The sequence below is a fragment of the Pseudonaja textilis genome, chromosome 3 (genome assembly GCF_049901715.1).
Source record: "Pseudonaja textilis isolate UNSWEBS1 chromosome 3, rPseTex1.2, whole genome shotgun sequence".
In the NCBI taxonomy this organism is placed as follows: domain Eukaryota; kingdom Metazoa; phylum Chordata; class Lepidosauria; order Squamata; family Elapidae; genus Pseudonaja; species Pseudonaja textilis.
Window position 1 is genome coordinate 48,353,317 of NC_141992.1, and position 16,964 is coordinate 48,370,280.

At 38.6% G+C, this 16,964-nt stretch overlaps 2 protein-coding genes across 19 annotated transcripts in view; one reads left to right on the forward strand and one right to left on the reverse strand.

Annotated features, from left to right (window-relative positions):
* The window catches only part of ANKS1A (ankyrin repeat and sterile alpha motif domain containing 1A), a 124,341-nt gene extending 118,039 nt beyond the window's left edge, over window positions 1-6,302 (reverse strand). For 4 of the 17 annotated variants that reach the window (XM_087929566.1, XM_087929568.1, XM_087929567.1 and 1 more), the window contains exon 1: window positions 6,031-6,049. The gene's annotated coding sequence lies outside the window, so the exon portion shown is untranslated. Of the gene's footprint in view, window positions 1-6,030 lie in introns of all 17 variants that reach the window. The other 13 variants (XM_087929578.1, XM_087929573.1, XM_087929571.1 and 10 more) reach the window with 8 other exon arrangements.
* TAF11 (TATA-box binding protein associated factor 11) lies at window positions 6,273-16,950 on the forward strand. 2 transcript variants are annotated; one of them, XM_026719988.2, is made up of 6 exons: window positions 6,273-6,802; window positions 10,480-10,820; window positions 11,285-11,433; window positions 13,383-13,470; window positions 14,134-14,230; window positions 15,194-16,950. In XM_026719988.2, exons 2-6 carry the CDS (start codon window positions 10,668-10,670, stop codon window positions 15,322-15,324), a joined length of 618 nt encoding a protein of 205 aa, XP_026575773.1. In that variant the 5' UTR covers window positions 6,273-6,802; window positions 10,480-10,667; the 3' UTR covers window positions 15,325-16,950. The 2 variants fall into 2 exon arrangements, with proteins under 2 accessions (XP_026575773.1, XP_026575774.1); XM_026719989.2 differs by having other exon boundaries at window positions 6,354-6,802; window positions 10,484-10,820.
* Window positions 16,951-16,964: the final 14 nt, after the last annotated feature.

The following is a 16,964-nucleotide window of genomic DNA, read 5'->3' on the forward strand; positions in this document are numbered from 1 at the left end:
ATATTTTATTTATCCTCTAGAAAACAGCTGTTGCTTTTCCAGTGTGGTACTTGATGTCCATCTCTGAATCTCCATTTCAGGCGATTACACTATCCAAATAGGTAAACCTTTTTTATTTCCTTAAGTTGCTGTGATTCAAGTGTGATTCCCCATGTCTATGCAGTGGATCTCACATTCATGATTTCTGAATTTTCGGCACTTATCCTAAGGCCAATTTTGATTGCTCCTTCATCTTAAGACAGTAGTCATTTGTACTTTGATCTCATCTTCAAGTAAGGGAGATATCTTAACATAGGGGTGTCAACCTCACCTCGTCATGGCGGTGTCACATGATGTATCTGGACATTTCCCTCTTTGCTAAACTGGACGTGGCCAGGGCATGACACATCTGGTCCAGGGGACAGGAGTTTGACAACCTTGCCTTAACATATCAAGATGACACTAATTTAGAAAAGGTCACTCTAAGTCATATATCCTTTTCTTTAACAAGAAGTTAAATAATTCTTTTATTAATGTCAATGTAGAACATTCACCCAACTCTACAGACCTTGGAAAATACAGACATGCTTTTTTAATACCAGTAGTTTTAAAAAGCGTTTAGTAAATCTTTAAAATGAGCATGTTATGTTTAAAATAATAATGGGTATCAAACAGGTTATCCAGAGGGAAATATAGTTCCTTTTACATCCTCCATCTCTAATCTACAGAGAAGGCCTTAACTGTTGGCCAGCGGGAGACTGTACCCTCTCTCCACCCTACAGATGCTGGGCACTATTGGCATCTGACTCAGGCAGTCAGCAGAGTAACATTAAAAGAAGAAGAACTGTACTTACATTAATATTGAGCCAAGCATTCAAAAGGGATGCTTCCTGAGGTATGCTCAGCACTAGTGAAACATCTCTCTTCAAAGCCCTAAAACAGCTACACCTTGGGAAAGCCCTCGTCTACTTTAAGAGCTAATATATGCATGTGTATACAACTGAGAATTACATTTACTTACGCTAACATACTTCCTGAAACACCTCTTTCAAATATGTATCAGTGCCCTACTATATATTACCTTCTTAGAAAGCTCTGATTCACTAGATCAACCTCTATTTAGTTTTATTATGAAAACATGTTAATCTATATAATTTATCATTCGATTCTTAAAATCTGAGATACGGCCGAATCACTCAACCAATCTTTTAATGATGAATCACACTTCTACCAGTAATAGGCCAGGCACAATAATTTTATTAACAAGTGAAGCTATACAAAATGTCTTACAGTTTTTTCACAGCTTCCTTCTTCTGGAAAAGAATGAGGAAAATATTTTTAATGGATTTAATTATGTCAGAAAATTAAAATTAAATTTTGTAGATCAGTCATATCTTTTTCTTTTAATGTACTGCATTAAAAAGCAGTGCTTTCATTTACATTCTGTTGTTCTACTTCAAAATGTACCAAAATATTTCAGATTCATAGCATAGTTTAGCTCAATCTGTTCCCTGCTTCTTATCATTTGGGAAAGTATTGTGAAAAAAATGTAATCCTTAATAAAAAATTACAAATAATAAATTTTCACACAATATGTATTTATTAAATACTTAAGTCAACCTGAAGATATTCTTGAAAATAACTGTTGGTCAGCATAATACTATTTTGCTGAATTCAACTAGAGATATTTTAAGAGAATGCAAGATCATTTCCCTACTTACAGCTTTACAGTTTTGCAACTGAAATGTACACACTTTTAAGAGAAAGGAGAAGTGATATGCTTTTCCAGTCTTGATACGGAAGGCAAAATTTGGGCAGGAAAACATGTACTTTGAACATGTAATTTGAAACAATGTCTGTTTCAAATTCTTATTTAGAAAAATACTCCCAGCCAACCTCCCAAAAAGTTCATTAATGTTGTTTTTGCTCGAAGTAAAACAAATAAAATCAGGAATATAAGTATCCAATATAAAAGATTAGAATGTTGTCCCAAAAATGTATAGGGAGTATGCAAGAGTTCAAGCTAAGACTGCAATTCTGCAAGTTCCCCTATTTTTATTTAATCCATAGCATACTTTTAGTTATGTTGCAATGAAGGAGAGATTGCCTGGTACAAAAAAAGAGAAAAAAATCAACATAAGCACTAGGTGAGCCTCCTAAAGAAAAAATTCCATATTTGAATGTTGCTGAATTGTAACTATGCTCATTTGAAAAGCACAATCCCATCCAGAGCAAACTAAACAAAATATGTGAACAAACAACCACAACCCATGGACTTTCCGGCTTTTGGCTTTAGCCAGTCTATGGCTTTTTCCTGATACCAGTTAAATTATTCCACCACTTAGGTATTTATGATGAGAATGCTAATCTTTTGAATCTCACTTCCATTCTTCCAACGTAGTATTTACTCAGCATACATTATAGTATGCCAAGTTTCAGTTTAGCTGAAAAGAATCCTCTTCATGCTCCTAAATAATGAAACTTTTAGTTCTGAAGCACACATTTAGAAAATCCATAAGAGTGACAGTTATTTCACGTACCTCTCTATTTTGCAAATTCCTAGGTCCTGCATTCTTTACTTATAAGTAAGCTATTATGGTGATCAAACTCACTTGAAATCTCAATCATTGCAATTCTCTGTTTTCTTTTTCTGTTTTTTCCATTGCAAATCGAGCATGATTTAGGAAGTAGTAATAGTAATAAAGAAATCCAGTTTGGTATAGTAAGTAAACGCACCAAGTTAGAAATTAGGAGATTGCAAGTTCTAGACCTGACAAAATAGAAAACCATCTGGGTAACTTTGGACAAGTCACTCTATTTCACCCTTAGAAAGAAGAAAATGGCAACCCACTTCTGACAATTTTGCCAAGGAGACAGCACTTGTTTATTATATAGTTGCCAGGAGTCAAGACTGACTTGAAGAAACACATTTAATTTGACTAACTGAAGAAGAGATACATGAACAGTAAAATATTACATAATTATGTGTTGTTTTATTTATTTAGGAAATTTATTTGTCACCCATCTCATATCTAATGACCCGCACCTTCTAATGACCATATATTTTTCCATAAAAATATTACACAATAACTAATTATTTCAGTAATATACTATTTTAACAGGGATTAATATTAGACACAACAGGCAGGTAAAGATAACCTCAACTCCTGAAGACTCCATGACATGTATATGTTGTATTCTTGGCAACAGTGTAAAAGCAGTTTGCCCTTGCTTTCTTCTGGGATGTTTTTTCAATGTTCCAGTCCAACCTTAGTGTTAGCAAGGAAAAGCCAGTCATACATTCCCATGCAAAGCCTTGGTGTCTAGAATCTTACCTCTACTATAGCAAATGGGTTAAGTTTTGTATTTCCTTCTTGGCAATCCTCTTTAGCAATAGCAATATCACTTAGACTTATATACAGCTTCATAATTGCTTTACAGTCCTCTCTAAGCAGTTTACAGAGTCAGCATATTGCCCCCAACAATCTGGGTCCTCATTTTACTGACCTCGGAAGGATGGAAGGCTAAGTCAACCTTGAGCTGGTGAGATTTAAACTGCTGAAATGGCAGTCGGTAGTCAGCAGAATTAGCCTGAAATAGTGCATTCTAACCACTGCACCATCGTGGTTCAAGTCATTATTATGAGATAGGCAGCTATATAAATCATATAAAATCTGAGAATAATAACATCTTTGTCATCATAAAGGACACAAAGAACATCCTCAAATTCTTTCTTTAATCTGATTAACGTTTCTATCATTAAGACATTTAAATATACTGGCCACATTTGTAAATTAAATCCTTTCCTCTAGCAATAACTCATATTGAAGAACCAACACACATTCTGGATGCTGCTTAATATTTTCCTAAAAGCAATCTGGCCTTTCCAGCAGGTCTACGTTTATAATAGCCCCACTGTGTATTCTGTACAACAGAATAATCCACAGACTCACCAAAGCTTGGTAGGAAATTCAGTAAGTTATAATTTACTGCCAAATTCTCAGACATGACAAATGTTAATTCCTTCTAGAGCATACATTCCAGAAACAGTATTCAAACCATGCTTCCAAACAGAATATGCCCACATGCCATATCACAGGCTCTAGCCAATTCCAACACACATGCATTTAATTTCAAATGCAAAGATATTCTCCAAATGAGTCCAATTGTTTACTCACATTAATTTTTGTAGGACTGGAACTTTTACCATAGGATGATCGGAAACCTGCTTAAGGGTGTTGGGAACCTAGGAAAGTCATAGGTGGAGAATCATCTTTTAAGACCTTCAGATCACTGTCATGTCAGGAAATAAGATTTAGAAATATTAAAGCACAGAATAATCTGGTACCTATGGGGAATGTCCATACTGTATAAAGTTCAGGAAACATGTACAATTAACTGTACTTCAAATGGTATAGGAAGCAGCTTCTCTGTAACTCATCACAATTTGCGGTGACTGAATAAAGAGTTAAACAGCTCACAGTGACAGAGTTCACATACTGCACTTAGCTGTGCCTTACATAATAAGCCACAAATTGTTGTCTCTGAATATATTGCTATCAACCATGATTTACAAAATGGCTAGGATCATAAAATAGGCTAAAAAAACTGTATTGTAGTTTAATGCAGTGTATGAACTCAAGTGATATTTGTAATTCAATTGCCAAGCACCGCTTTACAATTACAAAGACAAGCTGCAATATTTTGCATTCAATCACAAAATTACGAAGTAATATATAACAAGCCTATAGTGTGAAGAACGCAGATCCAGACACAGTTTAGGCAGATAGCTTAAGTTGATTTTTTTTCCTCTAAAGTTTACTTGGTAAAAGTGATTTTTATTACAGCCAGGTCCCCAAGCCTCCAGATATGTACTTTTGCATTTTTAGCAATTAGAGTTTATGCATAAAACACAGAATAAAAGTCAAGAACCACAAAGATCCATTTTACACTTGCTAAAAAGCTTTAAATAGCCAAAAAAGTCATTAGACATGAAACTGAAAACTGAGTCACTTCAAAATATGTAGAGCAATGTCCTCCTGTAAAAGTATACAGACACCTGACATGTATCAAGAGAAACTTTACCAGCTTTTTGAAATAGGAATAAGAGAAAATTATTTCGTAAAAGTAAAACGATCCTTTGGATAATGAAAAAAAAAACCCAAAACAAACCAGAAGAACAAATACTACAAATATTCGGACCAAAGCAAAACAGAGGAACACTACAAAGATTTGGAAACCTTGGCATTAGTGCACAACTCCAGTGCAATTTTGTTTCTACATTTTTGTACATGTTAACTTCACATTTCCTATGCTTCCTTCTCTTTGTATACATTTTCATACCTTCTATTCTTTTTCTCAGACATCTAAAAACAAACTGTCATCCACAAATAGAAAAATAAATAAACAAACCACAAGGGTGACAATGACTGAACCTATCTTAAATCCAGATCAGATCTTCAACTGAAGGTTCAGACGATCAACTGCATACCAAAAATGGCTGTGATGTTCAATTAGAAACATACAAAAGAAGGCAGGAGCAGCCCAAGAGGCTTCACTAATTAACAAAAGGACTCCCTCCTTATAATACACATCAGCCTCAACAACCTCCAAGGTTTCAACACTTTAACAAGCGTCTCCCCAAACCAACGTTCACAGAGGTAGTCCTAGAAGGCAAAGCAAGCGCTGGCCCCCTTAACAGGAAAAGCCCCGAAAACACCCCTGGCTTTTTCCAGCTTCAATTCGCTTCTCTTCCTTGCGCTTGTTTGAGACCTTTTCTCTCCCCCCACCCCACCCCACCAGAAGACCCATCCCGACGCTGAGCCTAAACACGAGAACGGCCACTAACCAGCGCGACGCCCGTGAGACTTTTGGGGGCGGAGATTCTACCTATGGTCAATTGCACCGCCGGGCATTCTCAAGTCTTCGGGACACACCCCCCAGCTTCCTAAAAGGCAAACAGCTGCCTGACACGGGCTCCCGCAGCCAACCTCGGCAGCGCCACCCCGGGCCACTCGCAAGAGCTCCGCAAGCCACACCCCAGGCACCTACCTGAGAAGGCTAGAGAGCGGGTGCCCCCCCCCGCCGCCGCCGCCGCCGCTGCCCCCCGAAGACGCCGAGCCGCCCCCCCGAACCGAAGCCCGAGCTAAGCCGCTTGCCCGAAAGCAGCTTCTCCACGGCGGGCAGGTTCCCAGTGCGGGCGGCCTCGAGCAGCTCTTGCTCTTTCCCCATGGCCCGACGCGGGCCGGGAAACCAGCCCCCGATCCTTACTAGGAGTCCTCCTCGGCTACCGCCGCTGCCTCAACCCGGCCGGCGCGTCCTTCCGGGGCGGGGCCAGAAAAGCCACGCCTCCCGACCGAGCCTCGCCAAGCCCCGGTCCGGCTAATGAAGCCGAGATAGGCGGGGAGGCCGGTTTGGCGGCTGTCTCCGAACAAGCGGGGAGCGCTGGCGAAGATGCGGTAAAATACGGTAAAGGAGGACGGCCGGCGACTGCAGTTCCGTACGCATTCGCGACATTTTGGGCACTCTAAGGGGGAGCGCGGGGGGGAGGAAAGGATCTACTCGAATAGCACAGAAGGTGGTTCCCAACAAAAGAACATTTTCTAAGGAGAACAAAAAGCCAAGTCTTCCTCCTTTAAGAATAAGGAGCTGGGAAATTTCCAGTGAAGATGTTTAGTTGATGACGGTTCTCAAGTAACTGAGTTCAGCTATATGCAAAGTTTGTAGGGAAACGCGCAGCGATACAGTCGCTAGCTATTTCACTGTATCTGGATGTATTGAGAACAACCGAGCTGCAGTTTTCGACTTTGCTCACCAAGGTCAGGTAAGTCACAGAGCATTTTATCAACATATTTTTACTGCAGTAAACAAAGGCTTATGCCCACCGAGTCCCATTAGAAGGTAAGAGCTTTTCATGTAACCCCATGCCTAGAAATTACTGTGGTCCAGATAGTTTAGCTCATTTCTTTGAAATCCAATTTCTAGCAGTAGTTCATTATATGGAACAAAAACAAATTGACCAAATGAACTTCAAGCTCATGAGTGTACCAGCAAATTTGGGAGATGAAAAAAGTGGTGTACAAATTGGAAAATCGATTGGATGGAGTGAAAGGCGGAACAGACTGTCAGAATGCCCATTTAAGATTAATAGTCCAGAAATGGCATGTATTACTGAAAACTCAGATCAATATTTAAAAGCCAATCCTTTCAATATTGATTGAATATTAATATTGATTAGGACAAATTTGGATAGTTGAAATTAGCTTTGAAGATATTGTACTGAAAGTGCTGTAGTCACAAATAGATGGAAGAAAGAAGGAGAGAGCAGGTAGATCTATTGAAAACTTTATTCCTACCCAGCTATTTTTTACAAGTGATAGAGATTTGCCATGTATGTAATATACACTAAACCCAATCTAGTCACACTCAGTATGGTTAGTTAAAGGTTCAGTATTTTATGTAATGCAGAATATCAGATTAATTTAATTCAGATAAATTTGGGTAAGTATGACAAACCGACATGTTCACTGGAAAGTGGGGACTCAGTAAATTATTTACAATGCTTGTATGTCATCAATACTTACTAAAAAAATCACACTGATTGCATGTAAAACAGTTTTTGCCTGGGCTTAACTTGCTTTTCAACTGCTGTTATTCAAAATGCCCATTTGAAATTCACTTCTATTACAAATAGGCTTTAAAAGAAGCATAGCTGAACTGAGGAAACTACTTTAAACATAATTGCAACTTGGAAGAAGAGAACTTTGTTATTGCATTTCAGACAGTTAGCCCTCACCTCTGCAACATCTCTCTCAAAAAGACCTCCCATAGAGCAACAAAACAACATAAAATACATAATCATATTCATATCCTTAATACCAAAACAAGCCATTACTGAATAATATGGTGAGTTGATTCACATAATAAGCTAAGACATAATGGTTTTATCACAGCAGCTTTGCAGTGCTCTCCTCCCATTTCAGAATGTGGGACTGAATATGCCCTTAATGTATGCCTAAGACAGAGCTATGTGCTACTGCTGTCTAGACAGTTCCATCAGTCAATACTGTAAAAGACTTCTGGTTTTTCCCATCTGAAATTACAGTCATGTCCAATGTCCCCAACCACAGGAAAAAATGTATTGATGTAGTGCATTCAGGCATTCTGCCAAAAAATTTTTTTAAAAAAATTCACCACAGAATTATCAACTTTATGAATGTAATATGCCTGTCACAGTGAAAAATAATGGAAGTATGTATTAACTTTATGAAAAGTTTTCATAGGTGCTGCTATCTAATGCTCAGCCATATTACTGCATCTTGAAATCAGAATCCTAATCTGTATTTAATTTGGAAAACCTCTAAATAGCATCATTTATCAAATTATTTTTTTAGAATCATTTACTTACTAGGAGATAAATAGTCCTGTCGTAGAAATTCAAGATCAGTTTACCATGTCAATAGCAATAGACTCCCCATGAAAAGGCTGTGAGAGTGATCAGAAGAATTGATTAGAAATGCTTTGTTTACCAATGGGAATATCAAAATTGTTGACATGCAAATCTACATAATATACCTTTTTAAATGTTTAAGTTGTAGAAATATTGATCTCTCTTCTAAAAGAGATTGATTTCCTCAATCTAAGTTTCAAGACAATACAGGTTGTCCTCAACTTACAGCAATTCATTAAGTGACCATTCAAAGTTACAACTGCACTGAAAAAAGTAACTTATGAACTGTTTTTCATACTTATGACCATTGCAGCATCCCCATAGTCACTTGATTTACATCCAGATCCTTGACAACTGATTCATATTTGTGACAGATGCAGTGTCCTGAAGTCATTTGATCCCCTTTTGCGACCTCTGACAAAGTTAGTGGGGAAAACAGATTCACTTAACAACTGTGTTACTAATTTAAGAAATGCAGTGATTCATGTAATGTGAGAAAAGTTGTAAAGTGGAACAAACTCACTTAAGTTTATCATTTAATAACATAAATGTTGGACTCTATTGTGCTTGTGAGGACTACCTGTACACTGTGTTGTCAATAGTATACTTTATTGGCCAAGTGTGATTGGATACACAAGGAACTTGTCTTGGTGCAAACACTCTCGGTATACATAAAAGAAAAGATACAATCAAACTAAGTCCTTATGCATGTTGGGGGAGGAAGGGTGCCATGCAAATTCTGTGAACCTCTGGGGTTACTTTCCTGAATAGTGGAAATATAAAGTTACAGTACAGGATAGCTGTCTTCCCAGGGATCAGCATTGTAATATCTAAGTCCTGCAAAAGAATAAGAACCAGGCTGCACAAAGATGACTGATCGTCTTGTAGCCACAGTCAATAACAATGGTGACACAGTGCCTAGCAACCAGACAGGATTGAGTGATTTCACAGCAGACCTGCCAGGTTGAAGCTGAACCTGGCCATATAAAGCTAAAGTTCCTCATCTAGGCAGTCTTGATTGTTAAGATAGGAAAGAAAATACTGTATTTTCGCACTGGAATAGATAAACCTGATTTCAGGCTGCTTCAGCAGTGGGTCAGCAGTTAGATAGAGCTGACATTTTGAGGACATGTCCTCTGTAGTTAGACATCTTTGTGCCAGAGCAAGCAGGATCTGTACATTATCCCAATGTGTCATGCTTAGTTTTAGCTTAGCCATTGCGGTTTGTCAAATGGGTTGATAAGAAAAAAAAATCTCCCTAGCAACAATACAGTTTTAAGCAACCTCTCCTTGCATCAATGAATATTATTTTAAAGTTTTGTATTTGGAAAGCATGCGCTGAAAAAAGGAGAGCAATCTAGGATGAGAAGATTAAGGAGCCCCTAAGTGATATATTCAAACATGGGCTGATGCCTTTTTTTAAAGAAGTGCAGATTTTTTCATTTCAAAGTTGGAAATATGGGATTTGTAAAAAGACATTATTACAATGACTTTCTAAATTCTTACTAAGAACTTATTTTTAATTTCTCTCATTTGTTTTGAAGGAATGACCTGAGAGTACTTGAACAATTAATGGAGCCACAAACATAAGAAGGGTCACAGTACATAATTCTTTTTGTTCATAATTTTCTTTTTATTTCAATTTACCTTAGGGCCTTTTAAAAAGTTACATGCTTTAGTCTACCATTTGTGCATCGCTTTTTGAAGAAATGAGAATACTTGGGTTCAGAGGAATGCTTTATTATCTGGGTTCACCCAAAACATTTACCTATTAATTACCATTTTTTTAAACTGTATAAATCACCTTTGGTGTGGTTCATATAAACGCTACCCACAAATCCCACCATGTTACTGCATCGCTGCTTAGTGGGTTGTGTGAATAGAGTACCGAGCATGGCATCGGTCTTTATTTCAACTTACATGCATAGTTTGCATTCGTAATCTTGGAATTCCTTGCCCTAGTTTATCTTTCCTTCTGTTTGGTATATGTTGCTGCTGGATGCTAAAAGCAACAAAAGGCGGACTCAGATTTGCATTGTTTTGTCGGTTAGACAGCTAGGACGTCGCCTGGGATCCGCGAATTCAACCTCACCCGCAAGACTTCGTTCTCCAACAGCAGCGACAAAGTCCGCATTTCTAGTTTCGACTAATGGGGGTGTGGTGCGTTCTCATGGAAACAAGGCGTCCAGTGCCGCCCTAGTACGTCATTAAAACGCGACACGCGCCAGTCCTGATTAGTATGGCTGAGGCTGTAGTGTCTGGTAAAGAGGATGGTCTTTTGCCCATTGTGTCTTCCCCGTCTTCCGTGGAGTCTTCCGTCGTTGCGATAGAAGTGACGGAACGCCAGGAAAAAGAACCAGCCGACATCAAAGAGGAAGTACAGATTGTAGAGGTGAGGACGGAAAAGTTCGCAACGCAATTTGCAGAAACGGGGCTTCGCTTTCCTGGTTGATGCTCCAGGGTGATTGCCGCCCTGAAGTAACGGGGGTTTTCCTCGCCTGCTATTTCTTTGGAATTCCGTATTTAACTAGAACTAGAAGCTCGTGATCCCTTTTAGAAGTTTTTCCTTAGCAGTGACGGAGCTTCTAATGTACTGCCTTCACTGGAAAGGGTATATACACTGATACACATTAACAGAAAGATCTGTCTTGAAAATAGCCCATATTGAACTGTATAGCACAGTCAAACATCAGCACAGGAAACGTTTTAAGATGTTTATGATCATTTTTATGTCATAAAATGTGTTATAAAATTTGCCACATTTCAATTCCACTGAGTGTTAACTAGGAGTTGAGCTTGACTCAGAAAAAGGCTTGTCTTTTTGTAAACATGAGTTATAATCAATTTTCTGTCTAGATAAAATGCAAAGAAACATGTGAATTGATCCCTGGAGAGTTAGAGGACTCTACATTACAATCTATAGCAGCCAAGAAAATAAAAATAGAGATAAAGGAGAAAAAAGATAAAAAAAATAAAGTTGATGAAGATGAGATTCAAAAAATGCAGTGAGTATTTCTCCATCTATATGCTTTTGTTAATGCTAAATGAGTAGAGAAAAGGTATATCTTGCTGTTGCTTTCTCTTTAGGAAGGCAAACCATGTTTTTGGGGGGAGGGCGGGGGAGAGGTCAGGGAATTCCAGAAAATAAGAGTCTCATCTAATGGACACTTTATGGAAACTGTTTAGGGGAACATTCAGTGTGATATCAGGCATTTTGTCATTTTTTTCTTTTGTTCAATTTTGTGTGATTCTCAGGTATCACCTACTAGAGTCTTAGACGAATATGAGCCATAGTGGCTCAGTAGCTTAATGAGGCTGGAGATGGTCTCTGCTCTAGCAGTTTGTATGCTAGCATTCTATGTCAGAGTGAGCTCCATCCCTTGTCTCATCTTCTGTCCACTTAACAGTTCAAAAATATGTTCTATGTGAGTAGATAGATAGGTACCACTTTGGTGGGGAGATGAGTTGGTGCTCTGTGCAGGCAAGCAGATTCCTGCTGGCTCTGAATCTTCCCGGGTTGTGGGGTTTACAAGGCAGCTCCAAGGAAGGGAGGGGCCTAGGATGCTGCTGCAGGAAGAGCTGCTCATCTTTCTGGTGCAAAACCAGCTCACCCTCCTGTGGTACAGCTTGGGGAGTGTGTGAGCATATCCCACAACAAGGCTGGGAAATTGGCAGCCAGCTTACTACTCTGCAATAGTATTGTGGTCTCCTGGCTAATGTAACAATGCCACATGCTAATAACAACAACAATTTGGTTGATACCTAGGATGCTGGCAGCAACCAGTATCAACCATCCACGCCAGTCAGTGATATTTGTGATACATTTTTAAATGTTCAGTTGACTTTCAAGTTTAATTAATAAAAGAGATAACAACAACAAAACAACCACCTAGACAAGTCCCTGTAGTTTTCTTGCAAGGCTTTTCAGAAGTGGTGTGCATTGCCTCTTCCTACAGCTGAGAGAAAGTGACTAGCTCAAGGATCTTCAACCTTGGCAAGTTTAAGATTTGTGGGCTTCAACTCCCAGAATTCTTGAGCTAATATGACTGGAGGAGGAATTCTGGGAGTTGAAGTCCACAAGTCTTAAAGCTGCCAAGTTTGAAGACCCCTGGACTAGCTAGACCAAGATTCTTCAGCTGTCTTTGTGCTGAAAGTGGGACTGAAATTACCAATAATAGTCTGTCATTCCTAGCCTGAAACCCTAACTACTACACTAAATTGGCTCTCTCAAAAAAGGGAAATTGGCCACATTGGCTGGGAATCAAACCCAGGTGTCCCACATGGCAGGCAAGAATTCTTCCACTGACCTATCAGCACAAAGGTTTTTTTGGGGGGCGGGGATTGATTACTTACAATAATTATCACCTGGCATTAGGCTGTACTTTCCCCTTTGAACAGTTTTTATTAATTTGCATGTGTGCATTTTCTCTTTCCAAAAAGAAAAGATTTTGCAAAGTGAATTGATTTGTGGGAAACTCAAGTTCCAATTGGGGTTGTAATTCAAGAACCATCATTATTATTTATAATACATTGCAGTAATTCTATAGATGCATCATTTTTTATTTTTAATATGGTAAAAATAAATACAACATGTACAAAAGAAGGCTCTTTGGAGTTTTCCATAATTTTTAAAAGTGGGAAGCATGTTTAAGAAGCACTGCAATAGGAGATATTTTGGCTTTTTTCTTTCTATTTCTCCCCGAAACCCAATGGTTTCCTGTAAATGGGACCTTCTAGACACTGTGATAAGTTGCATTGGAAGGCTTCTAGGGTAGAAAAAATAGGCAAAGTCACCCTCCTTTAACCAGAATGTTTAGAGCAACATTCAGGAAATACCACCACTGAAATAAAATTCTAGATTTAACTCAGTGTTTATCAACAGAACGTTATACAATCTCACTAACTTTCTCACTTTGTAATTTTAAATAAGTGCTGCAATTATTGTTTGTTGCAGAATTCTGGTTTCCTCTTTTTCTGAAGAACAGCTAAATCGTTATGAGATGTATCGACGATCAGCTTTCCCTAAAGCTGCTATTAAACGGGTAAGATTGATTTATTGCAATTAAATTTATTTATTTGGTTGGTTATTTATAACAACCAAGCTCAAAGGGCCCTAGAGTCCCCAGTTATTTGTCACATTTAGAAACTGCCCATCTCCCTCACAGATTTGTTGATGTGTATTGATTATCATGCACGGATAACTTGTCTCAGTATCAATTTACCATAAAATTTTGCTGCTGACATTGAGGTGGGTAATTCACGTGTGGCCCTGGGAAGATCTCTGCAGCCTTCCAGCACTTGAAGTTTGCTGAAAATGGTTGTCTTTTTTTTCATTTTTCAATGTGAAATTCTGGCCTTTCCCTTTAAAAAGTAAAGTGGGAACTGCAGTTTCTTCCATTTCTATCACTAAAGCCATCATTTTCAATGTAGAGAGTTGGGGTGAGGGGGAGTTAATGGATTTTAAGGGCTTAAGTAGTAGTGAGAGGGTTTGCTTTCAAAAGGCTTTCTGTTCCATTCTCACCATCCGTGGGGCTATGTTACTTGTGGCTTCTGGATGATAGGAGAAATGAGTTGCACCCCACGGTTGCTGAGAATGTTGCCCACATCTGTGCTAATGCTATTGCACACCGTGGTATTCATGATTGGAAGTAAAAGAAATATCTAAACAATGGGGTTCTCTGGAATTGCCTTTCTTCCTTTCTCAGCTGATACAGTCCATTACTGGAACCTCCGTGTCTCAGAACGTTGTTATTGCCATGTCAGGAATTTCTAAAGTCTTCGTTGGAGAAGTAGTTGAAGAGGGTAAGTATAAGAATAATCTAATTCTTAATTTGTAGCTTCCATTAACTGAAGATATACCTTGCTAATTACTACAATCTAAGTATTCTTTCATGTATATATTTTATTTAGCTTTTAGTAAGCCATCTTTTAAATAGTTGCATGGTAAAAATGTCTTCCGGAAGTTATATTCCAGCTGCGATGTAGCTATATTGATGTCAGAAAACCAGAACATCAAGTTTGCCCATTGCTATTTTATGTACTAGTTTACTCCTAAATATTATTATTCCCCTTAGTATGTATATTGCTACTTAATGCATAACAGGTCAGTATTTTTAAGAGAAACGAGATTGTTATATCAAGGCAAAGAAATATCAGTTGTATATTTGCTTGCTTTTTAGTTGGCAAAGGGAACACTTAAATTAAGTATAAATTGATAAAATTAATTTTCAGATAATTTTTCTTCTTATATAATAACTGTAGTACAATATACACACAAATGCTTTTCCTTATTTACCACCCATTGCTTACAAACAGAACAAATGTCCCCTACTATTTTACAAAAGTATGTGTGTAAATATGGAGTAGACTGTGCAGCAGAGACAACTACTGGTAATTTTGTTAATTTTCACAGGCTATTAGAATTTGGAACATTAAGAGGCCAGTTTGGTGCAGTGTTTAAAATGCTTTTCACTAGAAACAGTTCTAATCCTCCCTTAGGCATCAAGTTGACCAAGTGGATTAGTCATTTTTTCATAGCCTAACCCCCCCCCCACCTTGATTACTAGTTGTGAGGAAAACAGAAGGCAGAAGAATTATGTACACTGCACTGAACTGCACAAAATAAGCAGAGTATCGAAGTAATAAAGCTGTAGGTGCATGGTAACTACTTTTGCTAAAATGTAGAAATATGGATTTTGCTATCACATCTGCTTTAATCCAGTGACTTGGCAGCTAGCGTAACAGATTTACTTTTGTCTTGCACAGCGTTAGATGTATGTGAAAAGTGGGGAGAATCACCACCTCTGCAACCCAAGCATTTGCGTGAAGCAGTCAGACGATTGAAATCACGAGGACAGATTCCAAATTCCAAATATAAAAAAATTCTTTACCACTGAAGAGGAAGCGAAAAAAGTATCTTAAGTGGATTGGAGATGTCTTCACTGAAATGAAAAAGACTTCTAAGATTTTCTGATGTTCAGCTAACTTAAAACCGTCACGCTCTGCAAAATTAAGATATTCAATAAGTCCAAGTGTGTAATGATAAGACTATATTGCAAATATATTGTGCTAAATATAAAAACATTTTTAAGTAGGCAAAATAAGAAATATTGATGTAATAAGATTACAGGAAACTTGTGAAACATAGTTTCGTTTAAAAGGATTTTTTTAAAAAAATGTGTTATGGGTAGGCCTTGGATAATGGCCATTCAGTAACTATTTGAATTTACTACACTGCTGAAAAAATGGACTTAAAACCAGCATTACATTTATGACCTTCACAGTGTCCCTATGGTCATGGAATCAAAATTTGGATGCTTGGTGACTAGCTCACATTGACAACCATCGTAGTTCCCTGAGGTCACCTTCTCTTGCCTTGTGTGAACAGCCTCTGCTTCAGGTCTCCTCACTTGCCTATCTCCCCCCATCTCTTTCCTTCAGGCTGCCCTAGACACTGTCCAAGATGAAGACGTCACTGTACTCCAGTGTCCCCACCCGCAGCTGATCTGGGTCTTCTTTGCTCTCCTCCCCTGGGCTTGCTGGCCCCAAGCCCCACTGCACAGGGGCTCTGACAGCACTGGGCTCACCTCTGCCCTCTTGCTTACCCTGCACTGCATGGCCAAGATAAAGATGCTGCTTATTCTGCCATTGCCCCTTGCTGCTGCCCCATCCCTGGTGCTATGGCCTTGAAGCCAGCCATCCGCAGCCAGCCCAGGGGAGGAGAACGGTTAGCAGAGAGTGGCTGAATATAACATCTTCATCTTGACTATGCTGTACAAGGTGAAGCAGAGAAGGGGAAGACAGAGGCAGATTGAAGCAAGACACAGCTTGAACAGGACAATTGGCTTCTGGCTGAGTGATCCCCTGAAAGTGTCCTTTGGCTTGGAAGAATCAAGGCCTGGGACTGGCAGGGACTAATCTGAGAATAGTTTGGATCATGGTGGGAGTTGATGGGGGATGTGATCACCATTTGTGACCTTCCCTTTTGGCTTCTGACAAGCAAAGTCAATGGAGAAGCTGGCAGGAAGACCCAAGTCATAGTCACAAACCTTTGCTTAACAACCACTGTCACTGCCATTGTTAAGCAGCACTGCCACATGATGCTTTGCTTACTGTCCTCTGCTTAGCAAAAAAAAAAAAATCCAGTCCCAGTACGGGTTGTTACCTGAGGACTATTGGTATTGCAGGTACCATTACATCTGTTGACAACTATATCCAGCATAGTAATTATAGTTATTTTTCTTCTTAATCCTAATGTTTAAGTTTGCATTGATCTCTCAGTTTAAACAAATGTGGAATTCGTTAATTATTACAGCAAGGTCAAGGAAACATGTGCCGTATACTTGTAAAGAATTACCAAAACCATTGTACATTGACATGTGCATTATAAAGCTAATGTTAAACTTAAAACTTGCCATTTTAATAAGTCCCTTAAGTGTTTGTGACAAGTTCATAAATGTTTACAAGGTGTATTAATTGCAATTATCAATACAAATAAATTAATATAAATAGAATCTTAGAAACCTAAGCCTGAGAA

What these genes read in the sequence shown, in the direction of transcription:
- TAF11 (XM_026719988.2), top strand. Translation starts at nt 10,668, where the DNA reads ATGGCTGAGGCTGTAGTGTCTGGTAAAGAGGATGGTCTTTTGCCCATT. An exon ending in AGGAAGTACAGATTGTAGAG is followed by an intron (nt 10,821 to 11,284) that starts GTGAGGACGGAA and finishes TTTTCTGTCTAG; the next exon opens with ATAAAATGCAAAGAAACATG. An exon ending in GATGAGATTCAAAAAATGCA is followed by an intron (nt 11,434 to 13,382) that starts GTGAGTATTTCT and finishes TGTTTGTTGCAG; the next exon opens with AATTCTGGTTTCCTCTTTTT.